Source organism: Penicillium antarcticum, assembly GCF_028974205.1.
Source record: "Penicillium antarcticum strain IBT 31339 chromosome Unknown utg000008l_segment0_segment0, whole genome shotgun sequence".
Classification (NCBI taxonomy): domain Eukaryota; kingdom Fungi; phylum Ascomycota; class Eurotiomycetes; order Eurotiales; family Aspergillaceae; genus Penicillium; species Penicillium antarcticum.
Window position 1 is genome coordinate 1,690,563 of NW_026695306.1, and position 23,847 is coordinate 1,714,409.

A 23,847-nucleotide genomic window follows, 5' to 3' on the forward strand; every position below is an offset into this window, starting at 1 on the left:
ACAAAGGACGTGCTACTGCGATAAACCAAATCGCTTTTTATTTCCTAAATGCATAGCCAAATTATGATTGATAAACCGAAGAATGTACACCGTTGCCGGGACTTTCTGACTGATGGAATGCTTGCTTAACCTTAAACACGAAACAAGGGCCCAAGAATTGTTTTTGGTAAATTCCTAGTCCCCGGACTCTTAAATGGCGACTCTAGTTTCTAACGGCTGGAACTTATAGGCGAAGCTCAAATATGTGCAAGCCAAAGCCCGCGTAGTGAATGTCATATAGGCTTAAACCAAATGATTCTATTGGCGGCTCAAAAGTTAAAAATGAGCCACCACCAGGGGTTATTATTTGACCGTTTGTGTGTTCACCACGACCGAGTTGACTTATTTAAGAGTAGAACCATTTCCAGTCTGCCTTATTTATCATCAATCGATATTTTTTTTCCCCACAACTTATTGACTCAACATTTGACATATCTTTCTCTCTAACAATTCTTAGGTATACCCGAAGTCACAGCTATGCAGCCCATCCTTTTCTTGCTTATGCTGCTTTTTGGTTTGACCCTTGCAGGCCCGATTTTCAAGAGTAGCGCACTTGAAAAAGAGGTTTTTGAACGCCCGGTAAGATTTGCGTTAATACCATGACGACATGAGACCAAGGCTAACGAACTGAAAGCTTGTGAGTACATTCTCTTACCGAAATGCTCCCATCGTCGACACGATCCTAATAGAAGTGGTCAATCTAGGTTGTGAGTACACACCTGAATCCAGCTCTTCTCAACCATCAGACATGAGACTCATAAATTTGGGAAATAGCCTGTAAGTCTCCAGCAAAAGATATGAACTAAGAGGACGGACGCTTACATCGCTTCATGTGTCATAGTCTGTGAGTTACCATTCTAGCAAAGGAAATTGAGATTGAGGATTAACTGACATGTTTGACGCCTACAGTTAGTAAGTTCTCTCACTTCCTATTCGCTCGGCGCAAGGCGATTTGACTCGAAAATGGCACTAACATCACATTCAATGAAGAATGTGAGTGGACTCAAAGATCCAGAAAGAGAATGATGCTCGATCAGAAGCTTACGGCGCTATTTATCAAAAGAGTGTGAGTTACTCAAACCACTAAATTCTGCTTGGAGAATGACTGATAGCATTTTGAATCTAGTTTGTGAGTGGCCTTGTACTTTATCTAAAGAGCTCCTGATCGAACGAGAGTTTAACAAAGATGGTGTATACAGTTGGTGAGTAATGACCTTGAGTTCGTCGCTCAGTTTCTTGGGAGAGTCGGCTAAAAGTTCGGCTCCGTTATAGGATGTGAGTTAAATCGCCGAGCAAGCATAATGATATAATCGCGACTTAGTCTAACCGGCTACTGAAACAGAGAGTAAGTTTGCACAGTTCTTGGCTTTCTCTGTGCAAAATTGACTAACTTCGAATTCACCAGTTGGTGAGTGTCAACTGAAAATCTCAATTCAATTGGGCAACATTTTAACGCACATGAAATATCCAGAGTGTGAGTTTCATCTGGATAATGAGAAGATTGGATTATTACTTACGAAGTCTCCTCTTCTAGGAAGTGAGTTATCCCCTTGAATGTCAGGTGTACTGCTGGTAGGCAGAGCTGATGAACGATTTAAAATTATAGAACGTACGAAATCCGATGAATTCCTATACTCAGAGCTAACGTTCTTAGGCCGTGAGTTATCCGAAAAACAAAATCTTGCATACTACTTGATCGTGAGACTTACAACGACTTGATGCACAGGCGGTGAGAACATTCGATTTCAATAATATGCATAAGACGCACAACTGACGGGGTTTATCTTTAGAATGTGAGCAAGCGCCGCCTTCATATGCCCGCTTCAAAGTTTGAACCGTCAAGCTGATACGATGACCACCTGCAGTTGGTAGGTACTATCAACGACGCAGAAGAATCAGATACGAAAGCGGACCCCAAGGACGACAAGATCGAAAATAACGACAAGAACAACAAGGACGACAAGAACGATAGTAACGACAAGAACGACAAGAACGACAAGAACGACAAGAACGACAAGAACAAGAAGGACAAGACTGGGATTAGAAAATTGGTCAGCACCCCTCCTCGATACCAAAGATATTCAACCCCATGATACTGATTTAGTCAATAGCTATCGAATTTGCTTGATCTTTGAAGACTGGAACACGGTATGAGGGCAAACTCTCAACTGCCGTTACATTACTAACCTGTATTATCTGACCAAAGACATGTTCGAAGATTTAGAGAAAAAAGGTTGCGCTATTTGTCAAAAGCTCTGTGAGCAAGATAGGATTCCGGTTTTATTTTACACATGGGAGCCTTAATTTGGGTTTTCGCCCAGAACTCTAGGGTTTTCCCCATATTGTCATGCGAATGCAAAGGCCAACCACTTTATTTACACTATGCTCGTCCTAGTCCAAATCGTATGCCCAGTAGACTGAAAAATAGAGGAAGAAGAGGATAGCTTTTGTCTTTTTTTTTTCTTACCATTTCTCCTTCCTTCTGTCTTTCCTTTTTACCTCGCAACCAGGGATATTGGATTTGCAGTTGTTACGAATATCAGTAGGCCACTGCCCCGTGATATTACATTCGATACAGAAGAATAAGCCAGATTTAGGTGAAAGTCCCCTAGCACCAACGTAAAGTATGAGAGCCTGTAGGCATGACGTGGTATTGGTGATAGCAATTGGGAAGTTCCACAGGTTGAACAAAGGATTCTATTTAACATAATCGAATACAACACCGCCTATCAATCCACCAAGTTAAGTGCTTTTCTTATTTCATGAAATTAACATGCCACCAATTACTCTAGGGAATCATTAGCGTATATTCAAATTCCAAACAAGGATGCAAATCACTTACGTTCAGCCGGGGACAAGAAGAACAGCTCATTGTCAGTCGTGTCATATGCAGCCAACATCAATTGTCCCTTGTAATTGGCATTCAGGAAATACCCAGAGCCCTCTACAACAAGCTGATATTTACCATTGCCTGCGAACTCGGGGAGGAAAGCCTGAGGAGAATCGCTGGTAACACAAGCAGAGCCTTTCTCGGTACCACAGTTCAAGAACGTGCCAGCAGTACTTTGGATCAAGAAGTATTTGTCGTTGGATGATCCCTTTTCGGTTTCTTGGAAGTTCCAAGTTTGGTATTCATTGCGTTGATTCTGAGCAAATTCGAGGGGGACACCGGGTTGTCGATAGTCGGTCAGGGCCTCGGTGCCACCACTGATGACTGAGTCGATCGTGTAGGCTCCATCCTCCAGACCGTATACCGACTGGCAGAGGGCTGCAAGAGCACCAAGTCCAAGTCCGAAAGTGGCCTTCATTTTGCTGATATGGTAGTTGGATAGAAAATGAGGTAGATAGTGAGTTGTTTTAAGAGTGAGTGTTGTGAATGGAGAATGCCGGGCTCCGCGATCATTACTAGGTATTTATATCCTCCAGTCTATCCAGAGCACCTGGAAGTCACGATGAGCTCTTGATGGCGAGCTGAGACATGCATGGACTATTGATACCTGCATTGTGATATATGCACCCCAACTCTTATAACTTGATCACGAACTAGGCCGCATTATGCAGGGGTTAATCCCGTGCCACTTGCCAAAAGCGACTGAACTACTAATAAACTTCTCGCGAAGCCTTTGTCAGGTACCGATGTTTGTGAATACAAGTGTTAGCCTATTTGGCATATACTCAACCGAAGAAATTTGATCAGCTCAATTAAGCCTCGCGTTTGGTGAATTGCGCCAAGATCTATGAGATCGATGATCTGCATTGAAAAAATGTCGGTCAGAGATCGACTTTGAAGTGAGCCACATACGCCATGAGAAGTTCTTTGTCCCTCAGCTTGAATACTGTATGCAGTGGAGTCTTCCTGCATATGCACCGTGTTACATTAGTGACTGCAGCTACTTCTGTAGAAAATGAATAGCTCTGGTGAGGTCCGAGAAGAAGGGCTCAGCTCATGCATAAATCAGCCTCTTTTCTTGTTTTTTCTTTTCTCTATTGGGGACAGGAATGTCGGAGATCGTCATGTTCGTAAAGTTCAATTCAGGATGTAACAACCCAAAAAATGCTAACAGATTAGTACCTGGCACGACCAATCAAGGAGGGGAAGTTGAAGAGAGCGAATGGTTTTTTTTACCGAGGAGCTGAGCTTTATAGTTTATGGCCATAAGTTAGTTAACTTAGGGCTGGCAAATGAGGCCTGGAATATAAGGCAACAAGTTGTCTGCCAACATCAGATTTTATTCTCTTTTCTCCTTAGCACACGTGAAAGATGCTTCTGCACTACCAGTGTATCCTGGGAACGGGAAAAACATAACGCTTGACAAAAAGAGCAAATAGTGTGGCTGACGTTTAGTCAAAAGATTTTCACCTGCTTTCGGCACCTAGATGCCCGCAAAACGAGGCACATCCCCTTGAAAGACTTGCCCCTGCCAAGGCCTCGGGTTGACAAGAATACAAATGGCACAAGCTGCTTAAGTTGAAAATGATATGGCAAGTTCAGGCCGCATTCGATCATTGATGGCGCTGGATTGTTTGGTGGATTCAGCTGAAAACCCTAAACGGCTGCGATGCCCGTTCCGGCCTATGCTACAGTACCATTGAACGTGGTGATGGTACAACAACGCTTTTGTTCGCTATGTCAACAGGCTGTAGCAAATATTATCATGGGGACCTTTTGATTAACTTCTTTCTCCTCACGGGTGTAGGGTGTCGCGATCTTTGACCCGAGATGCCTCGATTCAGTCTTGGCTCCAAGCTCTCCATTCTGGTAATCGCATTGGTGACCGTGTTATACATCGCCTATCCTTCGTCGCCCTCAGGTTGGAAGCTCAGTCGCGTTGCTGCTGGATATCATGATCTAGCAACCCACTATTCCTCCCTGAGAGTTGTTCAACAAAAGGATCCAGCCGCCATTGAAAATGACTCAAGCGAAACCTCTGCAAACCACAAGGTCGTTGCGAAACTAGTTCAGGACTCGAATGCCTCTCCAGAGTCAGAAAGGCCAAAAGACGAATATGACGATATCCCCGAAGAGACCCCGGAAGAGCGACACTGCTTCACAAGCGGGCTACAGTCCTCCAACCCGATCCCCAAGATAGTGAACTTCATATGGCTCAATCGAACCGAGCTATCTTTCATGAGCTACCTAGCCATACGGTCCGCATTGGTGTCTCTCCAACCAGACCAGTTGAATCTACACTACACCGATCTCAACGAAAACAATGAGTGGCTAGTCAAGCTACGCGACTACATCACCCTCGTTCACCATGATATGAAGCAAGAGTACCCAAGACAGATAGAGGAAAATTGGCACCTAGCGCACGTCTCAGACGTCATGCGGCTAGACATACTCCAGCGCAACGGCGGCATCTACTTCGACACGGACATCATTGCTCTGCAGCCATTTGACAACTTGCTGCATAGCCCAAAGGACATGGTCCTCGGCCAAGAGGGTCGTAACCGCTTCGGGCTCTGCAACGGCATCATTCTGGGACGGAAGGAGTCCGCATTCATGGACCGTTGGAAAGACAGTTACAGCACCTTTGAGTTGGGCGAGTGGAATAAGCACTCGGTCATACTCCCAAATGAGTGGTCTCTGTTATTTCCCGAAGAAGTCTGCAAGTTGGCGCCATCCGTGTTCTTCTGGCCAAGTTGGGATGCTGTTGAATATATGCACGAGCTTCTGACCGATGCACAGACAAGCAACTTTGAACAGACTCTTGCCAGCAACCAAGGCAGCATGTACCCGAACCAGCTTGCTTATCATGCTTGGCACCAGGTTGCACCGCAGCTGAACAGCTTAACGCCCGAGATTATCATGACGCGGAATACTCGGTTTAACATTTTGGTTCGGCGATTTTTAGAGTGATTGAAATACCAGAAATAGAGATATTACACATTCATTTACGACTTGTATAAGACAGAGATCATAAATTCATTTACACATCTACTTATATAGGATCTAGATGATTAAGCTTAGGTACTAGAAAGAGATTTAGAAACAGGTTTAGATGGATAGCCCGAAATTAGGCCACCAAATATAATATGACAAGGTACCCCTTTCACGCCTCTTCCTATATCTGATCTAGGTAACTAATCCGACGCACTCAAAAGTTGACGTATAAGAAGCAAAGAAAGATAGGCCAAGATATAGCGAAAACAATGTATGAGATGATATAACTATGCCACAAGACCCAACCCTACAGATTCGAAATCATAAAATCATAAAAATAGCAGAGCTTTATCGGCGGTTTTTAAGAACAGCGGTCATATACCTGTTCAACGAGTTAGTTAGAACTGGGTATGTTCAAAATAGAAGTCCAGACTTACAGTCCCATGCCTAGCAGAGTGAGGGCAAGCCCGGCGATGCTTTGGTTTGCGATAGGCTGACCACTCAAATACCATCCCAGGCCGACAATCGTGCAGGTTTTCAGATGTCCAATGACTGTGCTGCTAACAGGACCCACAGCGTCGATGACGGCAAATTGGGATACATTTACCAGACAGGCGAAGAATCCACTCTAAAAAGGAGGATAACAAGTCAGTGACAGATTCGAATATTTGGAAAGTTGTCCATAAAAGGAACACCACTCACCGCAAAAATAGCGAGGTATAATGATGGTGAAAGCTCAGTAGTTGCAGCAGGTGCATCTAGAAAGGGGACCATACACAGGAGCAAGGTAGCGCTCACTGGTGCTTGGTTGAGTAGAAGCTGCATACTACTCACTTGGAGCTTTTTCTGATAGCCTCCAACGAGTGCCGTGTAAAGGGCACTAGCAAGCACACCGGAAAAAGCACAAATAACACCCTTCGACGACGTTGCGACGGCCGTATTATTCGTGGAGCGCGTATCAAACCAGAAGATGGTCCCCACACCCATTATCAAAATCAGCATTGGAAGAATGGATGCCCTCGGAATGACTGTGCGATAGAGCGCAAAGCCCACTAAGGCGGTTGCCGGCGTGAGTAGTAATCGGACGAGTTGGTGAAATATGACCGACGAATTTGCCAGAGAGAGGTTTTGAAGTATGACTTGCGCGGCCATAAGAACGATCAAATGCATATTCCGATAAAGAGGAATTGACTTGGCGACAAAGCCACCGCAGCAGGGTTGTGATATCACCCACAAGGTGAGACCGGTGATGAAAAAGTGATAAGATGCGAATGCCATTTGACAGTTCCGAAGTTTTTCGTTCGAGAAAATGTACTTGTTGGTGAAAACCTTGAACATGTTAGCGAACGAGCAACTTTGCGGCTCAAGTGAGACTTACTATAGAAACCGTCGAAACAACATTGATTGTGATGGACAGCACAAGGCGGAGCTTTCCAGGGGCTTTGCGCTGGCCATCTTCTGGCTGCTTGAGAGGTTGAAGCTCCGAGTCATCATTTTCTCCAAGAGATTTCGTCTCTTCTGCGTCTGGTGACGAGTAGCCGCTGAAGGATGGCAGGCGAGACCACCCTTCTGCCCCGTTAAGTTTCGACCTCAGCTCACGAAATGAGGTCAACATCTTTGAATATCGTCAGTAGAAAACAAATGAACACATCGTAGCAGTAGATAGACATATATCCTATATCAGGCAAAATTCTGCTATCAACTAACGTTTGCGGACAGACAGGGGAAATACCACCCCTTTCCGCAAACGTCGTAAGTAGGATTGGAAGTAACTCTCTTTTCGTATCTGTTTCTGTTTCCTTTTTCTATTGGTCATTTTTCATATTTACAGTGATATTTCTTAGCTAATCTCTGATAAATCTGTCTCCGAAATGTATGCTCCTTAACAAAATGATTGCTCTTGATACAGATATCGAACAATAAAAACACAAGAGAAAAAAAAAAAAAAAAAAACAAAATATTGAGGATGTGAGGGAAAGAAAAGAACACAAAAAGTAGCAACCAAACTAGTTAACAAGGTAGCCTCGTGGGTAGACAAACTCCTTGGGACGGATTTCTGCTGGTGACCAAGATTCTGTTCCCCATTGCGACAGCACTGTTTCCTGGTCAGATATCAGTTCATGAATGTTGCGCCGTGTGCTATACACCATGTTATGAGAAAGTTCCCCGTGCATTGTCTGGTCGCCGTTTTGAATATCGGAATCTTTGTATGCCGGACCCGCTGGTCTATATGTGCCGATGAGATTGGGGAAAGGTGCGAAACATTCAATTCGCTGGCGATCACCAAGACCACCGCACAGTTCAGACATAGAATTGTCGACCGGTCCTTCTATGTGATCAATAGCGAGAGCAGTGAGGATTTTCCTTGCCCCTCTGTTCGAGACAGCATATCCATAAGTGCAGCAGCCTTCTCTAGCGCGGTAAACAAAACGTGTTGAGTCTTCGGGGAATATTTCCTTCCAGCTATCAAGGGGGCCTGACCATGTGCCGCGATTTTTGACACTTGGGACTGTTGGGTCCTCGGGTATGGCGTAGTATCGAGTTTCGTTGGTATCAGGTCCTGATGAACACCCTCCAATCCAGAGAAGATCCCAGTCAGTTCCGTAAGGAGCTTGCTCGGTTGGTTTGCTTCCTTTCAGAGAGTGTAGGCCATGAGCGAATTCTTGGAGTTGACTCTTGATGTTCACGTCCCAGTCGGCATCATCTTCAAGTATCAAGGCGGTTGAATATGAATTGGTAAGAACACTAGTTTCCCACAACTGAAGATTAGATAAATCCTTTTATACAAAGAAGATGAGCGTCAACGTACTTGGTCAATGCATTCATGTGAGCTCGCCAACATCCAATCTCACTGGGAGTATTAACTGAAAGGTTGTATCCCTGCATTCAAAATCAGTTGAAAAATTGTGAAACTTTCATATAAGAACAGACCTTAGGTAGCGCCTTCTGTTGTAATTCTTGCGGGCGAACACCGTCAAGCCACTCAACTTGGAAGCCAGATACTGAGGCTGATACCGTAAGGAAATCGCGTTTGTCTGTACGCTCTTTCAAACCGATAGCATATACGTGCTCAAACTATTATCGTAAGAGTTAGTCAATATCGATGCTGTCAATAGCACCATCGATCGAAGCTGAGTACTAACCCCGAGCGTGCTGTTAGAAATGTGGTCGAGCGCTCCATCGCGAATAGCACTTTGCGAAAACCGAGACAGTTTCTGTGGCCACAGAGTCTCTGGAGTGTTTCCGAAAAAGATTGACAGAAGTACGTAGGAAATGAAAAGCGCGATGATGGTCGAAAATATCTTGTAAGTCTTATTGGGCAATTGGGAAGCCATGGTGAGATAGCGCAAAGATGTGTGCCCAAGTAAATGATGGGCTACCTGCATCAAAATTGTGAAATTTGATTCATTTGAATGTTAATAAACCATTGAATGCGATATGAAGTGGTCTCTAACATTCTTGCTATATGCGGCTCTTCTTCACATTTACAGTGCCGCGTGCGGTGTCAGGAATGCAACACAACAACCAAACACTATATCCGGAAAATCAGTCAACTGCCACTTTTGAAATACAATTCCTTACCAATTTTTGAGATTGAAAGTGATCATCTTCCGAGCAAAGAGTTTGGAAGTTTGGTTTTGCATCTGGCGCAGGTCAATGTAAGTTACGCATTACTCATTTTACGAATGATTTTGAATAGAAATGTTTGAATATAAGAAAAAGCCTTTATATGTACATTACTGGAAACCAATTCCCTCCCATAATCACAACAATGCATAACAAAACAAAGTATATACCGGATAAATCAGCCTCCAAGAAGCATAAAGCCCATAGCACCAACCCACCCAAAGACCAAGATAAGGGTCAAGATACTAGCACCGGCCTTGTCACCGGTACTAATAGGAGCAAAGTTATGACTAGACGAGTCACCACTGCCCTCACCCGCATTCGGGTTACTGGTGCTATTACCACCAGTATCAGCAGTCACGGGCCCTTTCTTGCCATTGTCGAAGCCGATCATGTTGGCAAGGAAGATGTTCGAGGCACTGATTTCCTCCTCCATTCCCTGCCAGCCATCCCATGCTGATTTATACCAGCGTACACCGCATGTGTTGTTGCCTTTTCCGGTACAGGACTTTGCGGCGGCTTGGGCGGAGCTTTGGAGTTTTGGTACGATTGTGTCGTAGGTTGATGGGACGAGGAGTGCCGTGAATGCTAGCCATGATGATACGAGTCCCTTGAAGAGAATTTCGTTGTTGTTACATTGCTCTGTTGGCTCGCAGGTTACATCCTCCAGGACGTTATTGTTGATGAAAAATGTCTTGGACATTTTGGTGAGGAGACCGTTTACTCGTGTCAACCAGATGTCGTCGCCATTGGTCTGTCAATAAATTATTAGCGATTGGTGGTAAATTCGCGCTTTGCTAGCAACTTACCAAGTTGTACATGTAGGCTGCGCCCATCATAAAAGTACCATAGTTATATGTCCACTGATAGTTGCCACTGGTCTTGCAATCATTGGACATATCAGTCGAATCAGCAACAAACCATGTCTGGTTGTTGAGCAAGACCGAATCCTCGGTCCAATCCCAGATCTTCTCCGCCCAATCGGTATATTGTTTATCATTGGTGTAGCGAGCAAGACGAGCAGACAATTGGAACAGACCACCGTTGGATACCGTGTTTTTCATCGCGTATCCAGACTGGTAAGGGAAAATCTGCCACCGAAGTCCACCACCACATGCCGTGGTGTCCCACCGCTTCACCTGCGAATTGAAGGTGCCCTGAGCCAAAGAAAGCCAGGAGAACCCATCGGAGACATCGGGGAACTGCAACTCGGCTGCCATCATCGCTGCAAGGCCCCAGAATGACTGGTCGTCATTGCCCTGTTTGAAGGTTAATATGAGTATATAAATGCGGTGGGAGGGCGCGAAAGGGGTGGTCCTCACCAGGTAGCTACTGTAGTTGCTGGGCATGTAGTTTCCGTCATCACCACCCTGGTGCTCCATTCCGATGCTCAGCTCCTCGTTATAGGTTGTGTCGCCGGTCCAATGCCAGTACTGGAGCAGCACCATGAACAATGCTGAGCCTTCCCACCATTTGTCGGGGAAAGCACCGGGAATTTGTCCAGTCTCATTTCCGTAATAGTATTTCATGGCCGCGTAGACCGTCGTACTGGCAGCATCTTGGAGAGAGTCTGTTCGAGCGCGAAGTTAGTCTCTGATCTTCGACAACATGGTGTCCACTGCACCATACCTTGATCATTGATGTCTAAATCAATGGCCCGCACTAAACATGAAAAGATCAAGAATGTGATAAAGCCGCTAAGCATGGGCCATGTGCCAGATAATTGCATCTCGTATCAGATCAATCATGAATAGGATCGGAATGAGGGGAGAAGGGGTGGTCGGGGGAAAGAATGGAATCTCGCATAACAGAAAGTCGGGGATGCGACAATGATGTATGAGCAAACAAATTAAAAATAGTTTCAGGGCCTCCACTTTTCCACAAGGGAATTGCAAGCTTTTGGCCTCTGATTAGCAAGTGTGTGCCGATCAGTCCAGTGTAGATCTATCATCTCGCCACCAGTATGGCCGAGGATGAGCTGTATATAAGGGTTGCTTGGTTTCCAGCCCCTAGTCTTGCGTTCAGTGGAAATTACCATGTCCTCCAGTCCAGGGTCAACTGTGTGCAGACGAATAGTATGAGGTTTTTTTGTTTGCGGATCTTTGGGTAGGGTTGGAGAATACCCACCGTTGGTCAGATTCAACGTATGCCAAGCCCACAACGCGTGTAAGCGCGAGACAAGCAATCTGTGGTTCTGGGGCACTCTTGTTTCATGTTTGACACTCTCCAAGTTTCCCCAGTCGTGTGTCCAATTTTTGTGGACTATATGTTGTGTCCCTTCTCCCAAATCCTTCTATTAGACATATACATGTTCTTTTTGCTTTCAATCCCTTGCTCCGTGTTCAGGCTGACTCGCTCTGGACCCCAGTGGGGCTAATCCAGGGGCCTCTGACGTCAGAAGCGGGAGAGCCTGTTCTGTCGATCACGCAGTGCTGACCCACAGGGGTTTGGCCTCAGGGTCCATGTATTGGATGTTCATTATTTGGTGTGCCTGTTAAGTTGACTTGTTAGAGGTTTATATTGATTGAAGACATGATATTCTGTGCGGCTGAAAAAGCGGCTGGACTAAAGCTAAAATGCTTGGTTGAAGCACAGACGGTTGCACGTGACCTGGATATTGGAGCCTCCTTGCAAGGCATCAACTTCATGTTGATTGCCATACAGAATCACTACATAATATCTCTTCATAATTGCTTACAATAGCGTGGCACTGCCTGATAACCCCATATATAAGTCAACAATTAGCATGTAGACTACTGTTTATCAAAAGCCAAAGTAAGGAATGAATCTCAGATTCTCAATATCTGAGCCAGAAATAACGAAAAGAAAAATACCCACACATATACAACAGAATAAAGTTGTGAAGAAAGAATATCACCTTGTCCGGTCATTCTCTTCTCCACCAACCGATATCGATCTTGCCCATAAGTGTTATTCAAATGAACATTTCCAGAAACAGACCCATCCTCCAATCGAACCCAACTCCGCACATCATCTCCAAGCTGTTGTTGATCTAGCAAGATCTGTCTGCCCCCACGAGCCCAATCTCCGTACCCTCCATACCCCGTATGTCGGCCATAGCACATGTTGATGCCATTCCCTGAAATGTCGAGGCCAGATAGTGTACCGTTCCATTTGAAGCACCTGAATCAACAAGAGATTAGTATATGTTCCTAATTTAGTATAGCAACAGGGGTGTGCTCAATATAAATTAATCGGAATGATTTGACTTACCAGTCGTTGTCATGATCATGACCACTAAATGTCGCCACGAGTCCGGTGGTGTTCAACAATGCTTGAATAAAAGAATGATCTTGGGAGTCATATTTGATGTTGTCGTTACCATAGCCTTGTTGCTGAACTCGCTCGCCATTGATTCCTGGTTCCTTACTTGGACTGACACCAGTCTGTTGAAACGCGCGCATTGGGAAAACAGGGATATGAACGAAAGCTATAGAGGGAATTGGGTCGCCGTATGTGTATTTAAGATTGGCTTTAGCGTTTTTGAACCATTGTAGAACCTGGACGCTGTTAGTCTGTATCATCTAAATTGGAGGGGATTGGATTGCCAAGCCAGATATGATCTTTGATCCTGGATAGTATGATATCTTACCGAATCATCGACCCAATTTTGCCTCGGAACGGATGTCCCGTTATAATTTTCGTCGATATGATAGTGACCACCCTGACTATCAAAGAACCACAAGATGAACACTGGCGTTGCATCAGTTGAAGCATCGTGTGCAAAGATAGGTAGATAATAGTTCGTAACTCCAGCAGTAGAGCCCGATACTTGCTGCTGCGTTAAGGAATTTTGGTATGTCTGTTCTCGGCGAAAGATATCTTCAGGGTCGAGATTGAGTTCACTATCGTGGTTCCCGTATGTCGTTGCCCATGGTAGGTCTTTGTCAACTACTGGAGCAAAAATCCGATCAACGTATTTGCTGGAAGAATTGGCATTTTTGAGCGCTTCCCCAGATATTAGGTCTCCGTTCAACACAACAAGTTGTGCTTCTTCCGACGAGAGAATTGTCTCAATCACTTTTCTTGTTTTGTTGTCCTTTCCTTCATCTGTAATGTTGTGAATACGGAATCTGGATAAGTGGTTGAGACCTTGCGTATACCTTCTGCAAAATGCAAATCACTGAAGACCGAGATTTGAAAAGTTCCACGCTCTGTAAAGCGCAGTATCCGATCGACATCTCGCCGTTGCGGTATTACTGCCTTGCGAGTTTGCATTATGCTATGTAAGCAGCTGATGCAAAACCAGCAGAACAAGACCCGGGGAACTCCTTATTCTATAATAGAGCAGTGCCAAGGGCCTCTCCACAGCCAAGCACTTCGAGCTATAGCATTATATATGCCTTGAAAAAGACTATTTAATGTAACCTTACAGAAACGGCGGTGCCAAGCCGGTAATAAGAGAGAAAGCTCGGCATCCCGCATGATCCATGGTTGGGATACCGAAGATGCAGCTCATACTAAGTTCTATGGTGTATGTAGTATTGCATGTATTCCTATAGAAGCCCGAAGTTTGGGTCATCCGGTTGCGGGAGTACATGTATTGAGATCCATGCCCAACTTTACGTTTTCTTCTCCTGCTAGAGACTCCAAGTCTATTAGGGATGTCTTGAGTGCCAAGAGCCTTGAATTTTGTTAGATCTGGTCAACTTTATGTGTAGAGTCATGCAATCTGCTTATGATACGTCATGGCCAAGATGGGCGTTGGGAGCAAAGTGGGTCTCATTTAGATTTTAGACATTGGTGATGGTAGTGCAGAAAACCAATCATGACCTCGGATATAGCCCCACCTGTCAGCAGGGCATATATCTTCGGCCCTGGACATGCTAAGTCCGACCTTGGTTCTCCTTTTCACAGCTGCTGTTGTTTATATTGCTAAATTACATCTCATATATAGTTCAAGACTAGCGTGGATATGAGAAATACATCGCCGACCAATCGGATTTTCGAGATTGGGTAAGCCTCCTTTTCGATTGACTTTATGCAGACAACGGATCACGCTCGTATCAAACAAAGTCAATGTATAAAACAAAATTTATGAATGGCTGATTAAATTATGATGGCTTCGACTTGCTTGGCTCATATATGGGCAAGTGCATTGGCAGCATCATCACTTTTCAACATGTTACGTCGCTACTAATATAAGGCAAAAGACCCGGTTATACTGTAACTTTCCCGTAGACCATATACTCTTTGAGGGGCGAGAGAGGCAAATTTACAGATTCTTAATACTCATGTGATCAAAACTATGCTATCTGTATTCATTGCGTATATACGAAGGTCTACACCCAAAAGACAATCTGGGTGCAATACTAGCCGTGCATACATCTGCGAAAGATCTCGGGTAAATTCATCGGACTTCGAACGCTATCACTGAAATACAACAAACAGCCAAAGCGCTAACGTGCCTATACATATAAATGATCAAGCCCCGTTTGGCTTCGAGCCTGTCCTGTTTTCCTGTCTAAGATCATAATCCAGACTCGCTCTTCTGGACACATCAAGGTTACCCATCGCCAAACCCCTTCGATACATAGGCAACATGTAGAGTTATACATAGGAGTCGACAGCAAGAGCCATCACCTTCCCCCCTCTAGTAACAGTGCTATTAACAGGAAGTTCCGTCTCCCCGCCAGTGGTAACATAAAGAACTCCACGATCACTCTTCCCTCTGCCAAAAGCTGCAGATGTAGCAGTCATTAACAGGGTTGAATTCTTCGACCCAGCAGCAATCTCATGATATCCATCAGGCCAAACTTTGGTAACGACATTATCCATAGCACCCGCCAAGAACCCAACATCACCAGGTCCAACAGCAAAATCATCAGACAAAACACCTCCACTGATAACCTCATACGGACCCTTCGCCTGGCCTGTACGAAGGTCAATACGAACACGACAGAAAAGCCGCTTGGCAGTGTTGCTGTAGTACAGATAATCGCGCGCAACCCTCAGACCATTAATCCCAAGCTGCAAGCCTAGATAATCGGCCGGAGCCATCGTCTTATCCTGGTGTATAACAGTATATTCACCGGTCTGCATATCAAGTCTGTAAATAAGACCGCGCTCCGAATCCGAGAGAACAACCGCTCTCCCTCCATCCAAAGTAGCCATCCCATTCAGGAGACCTGACGGGAATGTCGCGATATGCTCTGGGATAGAGGCACCTCCATTTTGGCCGAGGCTAATCGTCCAGACAGAATCAGAGGCTATAATGGCATATGTATCCTGCTCCAACTCGGCGATTCCGTTCATTTGTTTTGCCTCGTCGAAGTGGTGGACTAGGTGCGCAGAGGCATGGCCAGATCGAGTCCAGGGGTTAATCTGCCACAGCTCTGGCTTGTTAATTAGCGTGACAAGGAGGTTGCCGTTTGTTCGAGCTGCGATGTTTTCGATCCATGTTCCATTGGGGAATCGGTAGATCTCCCGGAGATCGGCACTTAGCGTGTGGCAGGCAAGGAGGAGTATGAGTGTTGGGATTTTGAACATCTTGGAGATGGCCTTGACTGTTGTGATAATAAGCACATCCAGGTCATGTTTTGACTTAAATACTTCCGCGCGTGAAGTATTTGAGTTCAAGGGGCGGAGAATGGCGAACTGCACAACTCAGCCTCGAGTCGGGCACTTGGCGTCTGCAGCCACTGCAGATCTTCTGCCTTGAGATTCATTATTGACAAATGTGATAGAATCCTGAAGTTGCCAGGCTCATTGATTGGCAAAGCTGCATGCGTTGTCCATGGGTGCATCAGGCGTAAGCTGCATGCCACTGTGGATGGACTACCGACTAAATATTAGGAGACTAGGGCAAGGCAGGAAAGCCTATATAAACCTGAAGTATCTAATGATCTCGATTGCTGCGTTGGTAAATGTCTGCTGGTCTCAAACTACCATTCACCGCAACAAGACTTACAAGTGTGCACGGTGCTACAGAGTATGACAAAGTTTCTACATGTTCGAAGCAAGTGTACTTCTTGTTTCCTCATTATCGGCTGCCTCGGCTGAATCATCGAGAACATACAAGGACACAGGTGTTAAAAGACTGATAGCCTCTGTTGGGTGTTAATACTGAATCAAATCAAATCGTATGTACGGGTTTCCATTCCATTCCTAGAAATATAACAAAGACACAATGCTATTATGAATAACTGCGCTAGCATGATCGCGTCGGTCGGTCCTCAATTCGCTCCATTGTCCGTTTCTTCTTCTTTTTTTTTGTTCTTTTATGATTGAAGTGAACCTCGCTCTAAAAAACACAAATCCCTTATACACCTACATGCGCATCCGTGGATGCAAATGCCAAAACCCGCGATTATGTCTCGGTCTCTCCACGGCGAAGTGCCAGTAGAGCCCGGATGTCTGTAACGTACTGCAAAGCTTCGAACATGGGGACCAGATGGAGTAGGCCGTTATCCGTGGGGTCGTTGATCCAGCCTTCGATGGGGATTGCATTATCTGGAAGTGGGTGTTAGTCGGTTATACAGCGCGTGGAAAACGTGAGCGTTACCTTCGTGGAAGATGTAGCTCATTGGGCTATTGTCCAGAATCATGACCTTGCTCAGATCCGGTTCTACGGAACTGAGATCCTTGATATACGCGCCGTTGCGGAATGTGCAATGCTGGCGGTAATAGCGGCCTTGGAAGTATTTACGTTCTTGCTCGAGCCAGTCGATCACGGGATCGGCATACTCTTGGACACTTGCCGTGAAGATGACCAACTTATACCACTTGCTGACCTTGCGCAGGAATTCGTCGCAGTGTGGTCGTTTGTGGACATAGTACAAGATTGGATGCTGAGGACCCAACGTCGTTTGCGGCCCACCGGGTGACAATGCAGTAGTCGTAGGCATGGAGAGCTTGACCTCTACCATGTGGCCACTAGACATGCGGCCACCCTTGGCGAGGGAGTGGATCAGGGTCTCGTCAAGGTCCAATACCAAAGTCTTCTGCGGGAGTCTGGCATTGCGTGGAGCTGCAGTATACGAAGGCACCCGTTGTGGGAGAAGTGGGCGTGGAGGGGTTGGAGAGTGAGGGTACTTGGTGATACGGTGGACGGATCCAGAGGTTGGGGACTTCAAGCTGTCCAGATGGACGGCGCCCTGGACCCGAGAGACACCCTCGGGCATTGGCGGTCCCATTTCTGCACTCTGTGACCGTCGGTGACGCTGTTGTTTGTGAGATTCTTCATGATGGAGTTTGATTCGTATGGAACGTCGAGGTGTATTCTCTTCCGGGATTGGATCTGGGTCGTGGCCTTTCGTCTTCGTCGGCCGGTTCTTCCCACTGTGATTCTTGGAAAGCCGTCGATCTGTATCTGACTCCGAGGTTGTTGATATTATGGATTCATGTGATGCTTGGGGTCGAAGCTTGCGGGTGGAGCCACTCCGCCGTCGATTCTCCCCTTTATCCGGCCGGGTCGTTAGTTCGGCAGAGGAGCGCCACAACTTCCGGACAGGTGCGAACAGAGAGTAGCGACCATCATCAGCTTGGAAGCATTGAGCGACATAGACACCGGGGGCGGCGAGCGTAGATAGAATGAATCTGATGGTTTCCGTAATCGCATCGAAGATCCGGTGGGTGATTAGCCGCCAGGTGCTTCGGGTCGTGATCGTGCTGTCCTTTTGAGGCTCATGCAGTAATGGTGTCTTTTCATCTAAGCCATACGTCGTATCCTCCTCTGCATCTTCATCCACCCGCGGTGGTCCATCGTTGTAGCTCTTCTCGGTGTCAAGAGCTCGAAAGTTGTTCTCGCTGTAAGATCGGAGTTTCGACAAGTCGCTTGGCAGACTTGTGCGTTTGCTATCACTTTGGGATTGCGATCGTGGACGTGGAGAGATGGAAGATTGACCAATGACTCGCGAGGACAGGATGTTCAGCGAGTTCATCTTCCCTCAAGGCCCACGGGAGACAGGGGCACAACGATCTATTGGACGGACCGTGAGCGAATCATCAAAACCACTTGAAGCGGCCCATGAGATTTGGTGGGAATATGGTTGGAGAGAGGGGGAGGGCAAGGAGGCGTAAGCTGATCGTGTTGTGAAGTTCTATCTAGGTACCGACCTCAATGCGCCAGTCACCCGTGCCTCGGAACTGTTTCCGCGACCCCAGTCTGATTTCTACCGCGAGTTCGAAGCGGAAAATGTAGGGAAGTCCCCCAAAAAAAGCACAAAGAATCAAAGAAGGAACACTGAAAGCGAAATTCTAAAAGCGAAAGGCGTTGGGAAACAAGAAAGCGAGGATCAGAGAGTGTGGGGAAGCGGACAAGATCAAACGGCAGAAAATCGTTCATTGTCTCCCACTTTGTTCGGCTTCACTTAAAATTCCCTCTCGACGGACATTTCTTATTACTGATCTGGCTGTAGCTGCTTGAATTTGAAATCAGTGTATGTGAAATATTCGATTGTACAGTTGATTGCTCCAACCGCTAACCTGCGCAGACATCTTACGACGTGAAATCCCACTTCGTTATGCCGGCTACGTCTTTGGCCCTCACGCCGGGCCTGGCGTCTTTTCTGAAATCTCTTAAGACTAATCCGATCGATACCTCAATTGAAAATCTCATTTCGTACGTCTCAAGAGTCCATTTCATCCAAATTACCCCGCCGAAGTCAGGTTGCTAATATAGTAACTCTATCTAGATTGCTCAAGCGCCGCCAAATCCGCCATTCGCGTTCATGTGCCACGGCAACTGCTTACTTGCTGCGCAGTGTCATCTCAGCATGCCGCACAGCAGACCCCGCAAAGCTCATTGAGCGGGTGCAAGGTGTGGGAAGGCGGCTGATGGCTGCGCAACCGCGCGAGATGGTTGTGGGCAATATTGTGCGCCGAGTCCTCGGTCTTATTCGCGACGAAGCGGAGGATGATCGCGAAGCAGAATTCGCCCTCAGTGATGTGGGCTCAGAGAGTCAGCCCCAAACACCCCGCGCATTTGACGGTTAGTTCAAGGTCTTTGTCCCATATCTATACCGGTGACTCACACCTACTGTTAGACCCATCATTGCCTCTGAACAGCGATTCGCCCTCCTTTAGACCCGAGGATAGATCCGCTCGCCCCCCTCTGACTTCTATGTTCAGCCTTCTCTCCCACCCAGAACCCGAGCACTCTCTCCCGAGCACCCCGGGATCTCTATCTCCAGGTGGACGGCTTCCCGGCCACGGGCCTAGCAAGGACGTTCGGGCCGAGGTGTTGGATGGTATTGGCGAGATCATTGACGAGTTGGGCCAGGTCGACGATCAGATTGCTGCCTATGCTTTGGATCACATTCACTCGAACGAGATCATCCTCACACACACATCGTCCACAACGGTTCAAAAATTCCTGCTCAAGGCCGCCGCTAAGCGCAAGTTCACTGTCATCCACGCCGAATCATACCCGAATAACCATGAGGCTACACACGCTACCGTCAGTGGTGGTAGCATGCACGATGATGACAACCTCGGCTTCGAAACTTTCCAGAAGCCACTGATCGAGCACGGCATCACCGTAATCCTCATCCCAGACTCTGCCGTCTTCGCCCTCATGTCCCGAGTCAACAAGGTCATCTTGGGAACACACTCCGTCCTTGCTAATGGTGGCCTTGTCGCCGCAGCCGGTACTCGTGTCATTGCCCGTGCCGCCAAGGTCCACCAGACCCCCATCGTGGTAGTGAGCGGAGTGTACAAGCTCAGCCCAGTCTATCCCTTCGACTTTGACTCCCTTATCGAGTATGGTGATGCAAGCAAGGTCCTCTCCTATGAGGATGGTGATCTCGTCGATCAAATCGATGTTCAAAATCCCATCTACGATTACGTTCCCGCGGAACTAGTCGATCTCTATATCACAAATCTGTAAGTTTGAAACATCATTTTTACCTCTGTAGGAGCCTATATACTGACATTCAGCTTTTTTTCCAGCGGTGGTCATGCCCCATCATACCTCTACCGTATTGTGTCTGACCACTACCGCAAAGAAGATATCAGCTTCTAAGCTGGCGGCGTGACAGACAGCTGTAGTAGATCATTGATGAAAATAACTGAAAATGAGGGACATGCACGAACGATACCCGAGGAATGATGCTTGACGATTGATATGTGAGAGGAGTATTAGAATCCCTGGGATACCTTAGGGGACATAGACTTGACATTCAGTACCAAATGCAATCATAGTCAAATATATCTGCAGGGCAACTCCACACTAAGACACTAATAACCTAAATTATATATAGCGCGAATATGCTCAGGATGTCTAACCACATGGGCAGTACTTAGGCATTAGTACGACACTGTATAGTAGTCGTCAAATCAAAAGACGGGTCTACGCTACGTTAAAATAGACTATACTCAACTCCAATCGAGTCAAGTTAGTGAATAAAAAGTCATGGCGCCATAATCTTTTGGAATTTGTATCAATCGTGTTTAATTCGCTTAGCGTATCCATCACGTTCCAGACGAAAAAACCCGCCGGGGGACTCCCCAAAAAGAAAAGATCTCATGAAATCAAGGCGCTGATGAGGCGGGCTTTCCGTCCGGCACCTTTCCCATACACCGAGGCTCCCGGTCGCTGCATTTTTGATATCGGACAACAAAGAAGAAAACTTGTTGACTTGCTTAAGAGCGGGGCTTCTCCTTCTTCTCCTTCCAGAGAGCGGCGAGACCAACACCGGAGACCTTGACGACCTTGAAACGGACACCGGGAATATCACCCTTGGCCTTACCCTTACGACCGAAACCGGCAAGGAGGACCTCGTCGTTCTCGTCGATGAAGTTCAGACAACCGTCATTGGGGACTAATAGAAGATCCTGGTTAGCATTCGTTTCGAAGAATGGTTTGTTGTTCGATGGTACTGGGTTGTCGTTTGGGCTTGATTTGTAGTTTTCAATCGTCGAACAATGAGGGAATATATAGGGTTACCCACCGAAAGCAGCGACCTTCTTGCCGTTCTTGATGAGCTGAACCTTGACACACTTGCGAATGGCGGAGTTGGGCTGCTTGGCCTCAACACCGACCTTCTCGAGGACGATACCCTTGGCGTGGGAAGCACCACCGAAGGGAGAAGACTTGAAGGCGGTTCCGAGGAGACGCTTCTTGAAGTGGTCGTCAGCCCAGCGCTGATCCTTGCGGTGAGCCTGGAGCTTGCGGGCGGCGTTCAAACCACGTGGCTTTCCTTTACCCATGTTGGCGGTTTATGTGTTCGACGGTACAACTGAGCGAAGAGAAGAATGTTAGCCTCGAGTCGCTTGCAACGGTGGTTGTGTGGATTGCGATGGCTGTCGACGGTTGTGGGAAGCCGATTTTTTGTGCGTGATGCGATGGTATCAGGAGGATCTCGCGAGGAATTCTCAAATAATTTCGAGAAACACAAAGAATAGGACGGTAGGAATAACAGGGTATCGATAATACGTACCGACTGGGAAGGGGTGTTGTCGCCAAAGGCTGGAGGTCGATTGTCGAAAAGTCGAAGAGTTCCGGAATTCCCTTGAACCACACTCGCTTTGGATGCGCCTCAGGTGACTTTGTGCGGTAAGCCCTAAGCGAGTCACGGGACTGGCGTAACCCCCACCTGTTATGTCAGCTGATAACGATAGCTTATCGGCTATCGATAACCTCTTGTCTACACGTACACTTGCACTCAACTTACACTTACGCATACAGATTCAAGATGGAGCTCACGAGGAAAACGACAAATTCTCAGCGGTTACCTCCACCGGCTCTGTTTCAGGGTCCGCCATCACACAATGCCTCCAATATCTCCCTATCCGTACCACCCGCAACCTCAGCCCTACCAACACCCTCTGGAAATCAACCTCCACCACTCCATCGGAACAAATCTCCTCTCGGGAACGAGGGTAAGAACCCAGAAAAAGCCAGTCTCTTATCGCCATTTGTATCGCGCCGTCAATCCAAGAACGATGTGGACGGATCCGACGCAATCTGGCAGGAGATGCAGAGCGCTCTATCGGAAGTCGAACTCAGCGCCGTGACGAGCGAGAATGTCTTCGGAGAAAAGCACTCGGAAGCACTAGAAGATCTACGTCAGAAGCAACTGAAACTTGCCCAAGCCTGGGCGCGCAGCGAGGCGGACGACGAAGTAGCTGATCCTAGCCATGATACGGCAAGTGCTAAGGGTAGCACGGCCCGGCAACGAGGCACTGCAGAAACAGCCATCAAAGACGATGCAGCGACTGAACATAGCGCGGGACGTGGCTCAGTCTCGCATCACACGCTGGACGAGGAGACCGAGAAAGATATTATACATGCGCGCAAGCGTCGTGAGGCTAATGACCGGTACTTTGACCGGGTAAACCAGGGTGTTTTGGATGTCGTTGCCAAAGTTGAGGAAGTTGCTCAGGCTATGCGCACTGTGGAGCGAGAAAGCAAGGATATCTGGAGTGATTCGGAGAGTATTGCGACCACGGCGCCTTCGTCTCATACCGGGTGAGCCGCTATCTCTCGGCCATTCGCTGTTGTCCAGCATCAAAATATACTCTTCAGTCTTCGCGTCCAAATGGCTGCTGAATACTCAAGATGCTTGGGGCATCGCCAAGTCCTACATCATCGCATCATCCTGTCACAGAACGCGCTGGACGCATTGCAACGACATCCGTGGACATAATCATACTAATGCATGTAAATTATAACAAGAATCAAATGAGGGTATCCAAACTCCAATGCTCAAACCCAAAAAAAAAAGAAACAAACATGATCATGCATCCCAATATATTCTGGCTCAACAAGACCAAATCGGTTCATGTCCTGACCAGAATCGATCTTTAATCCCGTTTAACAACACGCGCAGCAGCTTTCCAACCCTCAATAGCAGCATCTCTCATATCCTCCCACCTTGTTTCGTAAGCCTTGCGCGTCAAGACCTCGAGTTCCGAGTTCCACTTTTGCTTCAAGATCTCCTTCATGGTTGGTACTGAGGGGTTTTGAGCCTCTATCTCTTCACGGCGCCGCCGTGGGACATCTGCTGGTAGATTACGGCGGTCATAGGCGCCAATGGAAGAGGTCAGCCAGTTGATTTGTTCGACCTGAGCGCTGATAGCTTTGCGCTGTTGGATGCGATTTGAGCGGTGAACTTGGACGGTGATGAGAAGGATTGAGGTTGTGAGGGCAAAGCCGCTGGCCTGTTCAAGAGAACATGAAGTGAGTCAATGCTCTTCTAATGTAAAGACGAGGTAAACGTACAAAGCCGGTGAAGAAGCCCATATTTGTTGCAGGTGGTAAGCTCGCCGGATTCTGGTCTGGTTCGTGAAGAGTTTGAGAGCGAACACAGACACAAAGACTTGTTTGCTAGGAA

At 46.8% G+C, this 23,847-nt stretch overlaps 13 protein-coding genes across 13 annotated transcripts; 4 read left to right on the top strand and 9 right to left on the bottom strand.

Annotated features, from left to right (window-relative positions):
* Nucleotides 1-1,497: 1,497 nt before the first annotated feature.
* On the top strand, nt 1,498-2,132 carry N7508_008156 (uncharacterized protein; the record flags this gene model as incomplete). Its single annotated transcript, XM_058466220.1, has 3 exons — nt 1,498-1,576; nt 1,646-1,737; nt 1,905-2,132. 3 exons carry the CDS (start codon nt 1,498-1,500, stop codon nt 2,130-2,132), a joined length of 399 nt encoding a protein of 132 aa, XP_058317548.1.
* Nucleotides 2,133-2,822: 690 nt separating this feature from the next.
* On the bottom strand, nt 2,823-3,347 carry N7508_008157 (uncharacterized protein; the record flags this gene model as incomplete). Its single annotated transcript, XM_058466221.1, has 2 exons — nt 2,823-2,827; nt 2,882-3,347. 2 exons carry the CDS (start codon nt 3,345-3,347, stop codon nt 2,823-2,825), a joined length of 471 nt encoding a protein of 156 aa, XP_058317549.1.
* A 1,412-nt stretch (nt 3,348-4,759) lies between these two features.
* On the top strand, nt 4,760-5,899 carry N7508_008158 (glycosyltransferase family 32 protein; the record flags this gene model as incomplete). Its single annotated transcript, XM_058466222.1, has 1 exon — nt 4,760-5,899. The coding sequence occupies one exon, from the start codon at nt 4,760-4,762 to the stop codon at nt 5,897-5,899; it is 1,140 nt and encodes a 379-aa protein (XP_058317550.1).
* A 372-nt stretch (nt 5,900-6,271) lies between these two features.
* Nucleotides 6,272-7,538, bottom strand: N7508_008159 (uncharacterized protein; the record flags this gene model as incomplete). Its single annotated transcript, XM_058466223.1, has 4 exons — nt 6,272-6,305; nt 6,361-6,551; nt 6,626-7,252; nt 7,302-7,538. The coding sequence occupies 4 exons, from the start codon at nt 7,536-7,538 to the stop codon at nt 6,272-6,274; spliced, it is 1,089 nt and encodes a 362-aa protein (XP_058317551.1).
* A 391-nt stretch (nt 7,539-7,929) lies between these two features.
* On the bottom strand, nt 7,930-9,258 carry N7508_008160 (uncharacterized protein; the record flags this gene model as incomplete). The annotated part of the gene is made up of 4 exons (XM_058466224.1): nt 7,930-8,668; nt 8,733-8,803; nt 8,855-8,998; nt 9,067-9,258. The coding sequence occupies 4 exons, from the start codon at nt 9,256-9,258 to the stop codon at nt 7,930-7,932; spliced, it is 1,146 nt and encodes a 381-aa protein (XP_058317552.1).
* A 470-nt stretch (nt 9,259-9,728) lies between these two features.
* N7508_008161 (glycoside hydrolase family 76 protein) lies at nt 9,729-11,279 on the bottom strand (the record flags this gene model as incomplete). The annotated part of the gene is made up of 4 exons (XM_058466225.1): nt 9,729-10,304; nt 10,360-10,809; nt 10,873-11,120; nt 11,180-11,279. The coding sequence occupies 4 exons, from the start codon at nt 11,277-11,279 to the stop codon at nt 9,729-9,731; spliced, it is 1,374 nt and encodes a 457-aa protein (XP_058317553.1).
* Nucleotides 11,280-12,339: 1,060 nt separating this feature from the next.
* On the bottom strand, nt 12,340-13,804 carry N7508_008162 (metallophosphoesterase family protein; the record flags this gene model as incomplete). The annotated part of the gene is made up of 4 exons (XM_058466226.1): nt 12,340-12,694; nt 12,785-13,071; nt 13,164-13,621; nt 13,675-13,804. Coding segments are annotated over 4 exons (1,230 nt in total), but the record flags the coding sequence as incomplete, so codon positions are not given.
* A 1,317-nt stretch (nt 13,805-15,121) lies between these two features.
* N7508_008163 (uncharacterized protein) lies at nt 15,122-16,060 on the bottom strand (the record flags this gene model as incomplete). The annotated part of the gene is made up of 1 exon (XM_058466227.1): nt 15,122-16,060. The coding sequence occupies one exon, from the start codon at nt 16,058-16,060 to the stop codon at nt 15,122-15,124; it is 939 nt and encodes a 312-aa protein (XP_058317555.1).
* Nucleotides 16,061-16,880: 820 nt separating this feature from the next.
* On the bottom strand, nt 16,881-18,453 carry nemA (Nem1-Spo7 phosphatase catalytic subunit NEM1; the record flags this gene model as incomplete). Its single annotated transcript, XM_058466228.1, has 2 exons — nt 16,881-17,023; nt 17,076-18,453. The coding sequence occupies 2 exons, from the start codon at nt 18,451-18,453 to the stop codon at nt 16,881-16,883; spliced, it is 1,521 nt and encodes a 506-aa protein (XP_058317556.1).
* Nucleotides 18,454-19,035: 582 nt separating this feature from the next.
* N7508_008165 (translation initiation factor eIF2B subunit beta) lies at nt 19,036-20,534 on the top strand (the record flags this gene model as incomplete). The annotated part of the gene is made up of 4 exons (XM_058466229.1): nt 19,036-19,133; nt 19,207-19,502; nt 19,558-20,395; nt 20,462-20,534. The coding sequence occupies 4 exons, from the start codon at nt 19,036-19,038 to the stop codon at nt 20,532-20,534; spliced, it is 1,305 nt and encodes a 434-aa protein (XP_058317557.1).
* A 620-nt stretch (nt 20,535-21,154) lies between these two features.
* rps23 (40S ribosomal protein uS12) lies at nt 21,155-21,721 on the bottom strand (the record flags this gene model as incomplete). Its single annotated transcript, XM_058466230.1, has 2 exons — nt 21,155-21,333; nt 21,463-21,721. 2 exons carry the CDS (start codon nt 21,719-21,721, stop codon nt 21,155-21,157), a joined length of 438 nt encoding a protein of 145 aa, XP_058317558.1.
* A 485-nt stretch (nt 21,722-22,206) lies between these two features.
* On the top strand, nt 22,207-22,986 carry N7508_008167 (DUF5315 domain-containing protein; the record flags this gene model as incomplete). Its single annotated transcript, XM_058466231.1, has 1 exon — nt 22,207-22,986. One exon carries the CDS (start codon nt 22,207-22,209, stop codon nt 22,984-22,986), a length of 780 nt encoding a protein of 259 aa, XP_058317559.1.
* A 331-nt stretch (nt 22,987-23,317) lies between these two features.
* On the bottom strand, nt 23,318-23,756 carry N7508_008168 (MICOS complex subunit Mic12 family protein; the record flags this gene model as incomplete). The annotated part of the gene is made up of 2 exons (XM_058466232.1): nt 23,318-23,674; nt 23,736-23,756. The coding sequence occupies 2 exons, from the start codon at nt 23,754-23,756 to the stop codon at nt 23,318-23,320; spliced, it is 378 nt and encodes a 125-aa protein (XP_058317560.1).
* Nucleotides 23,757-23,847: the final 91 nt, after the last annotated feature.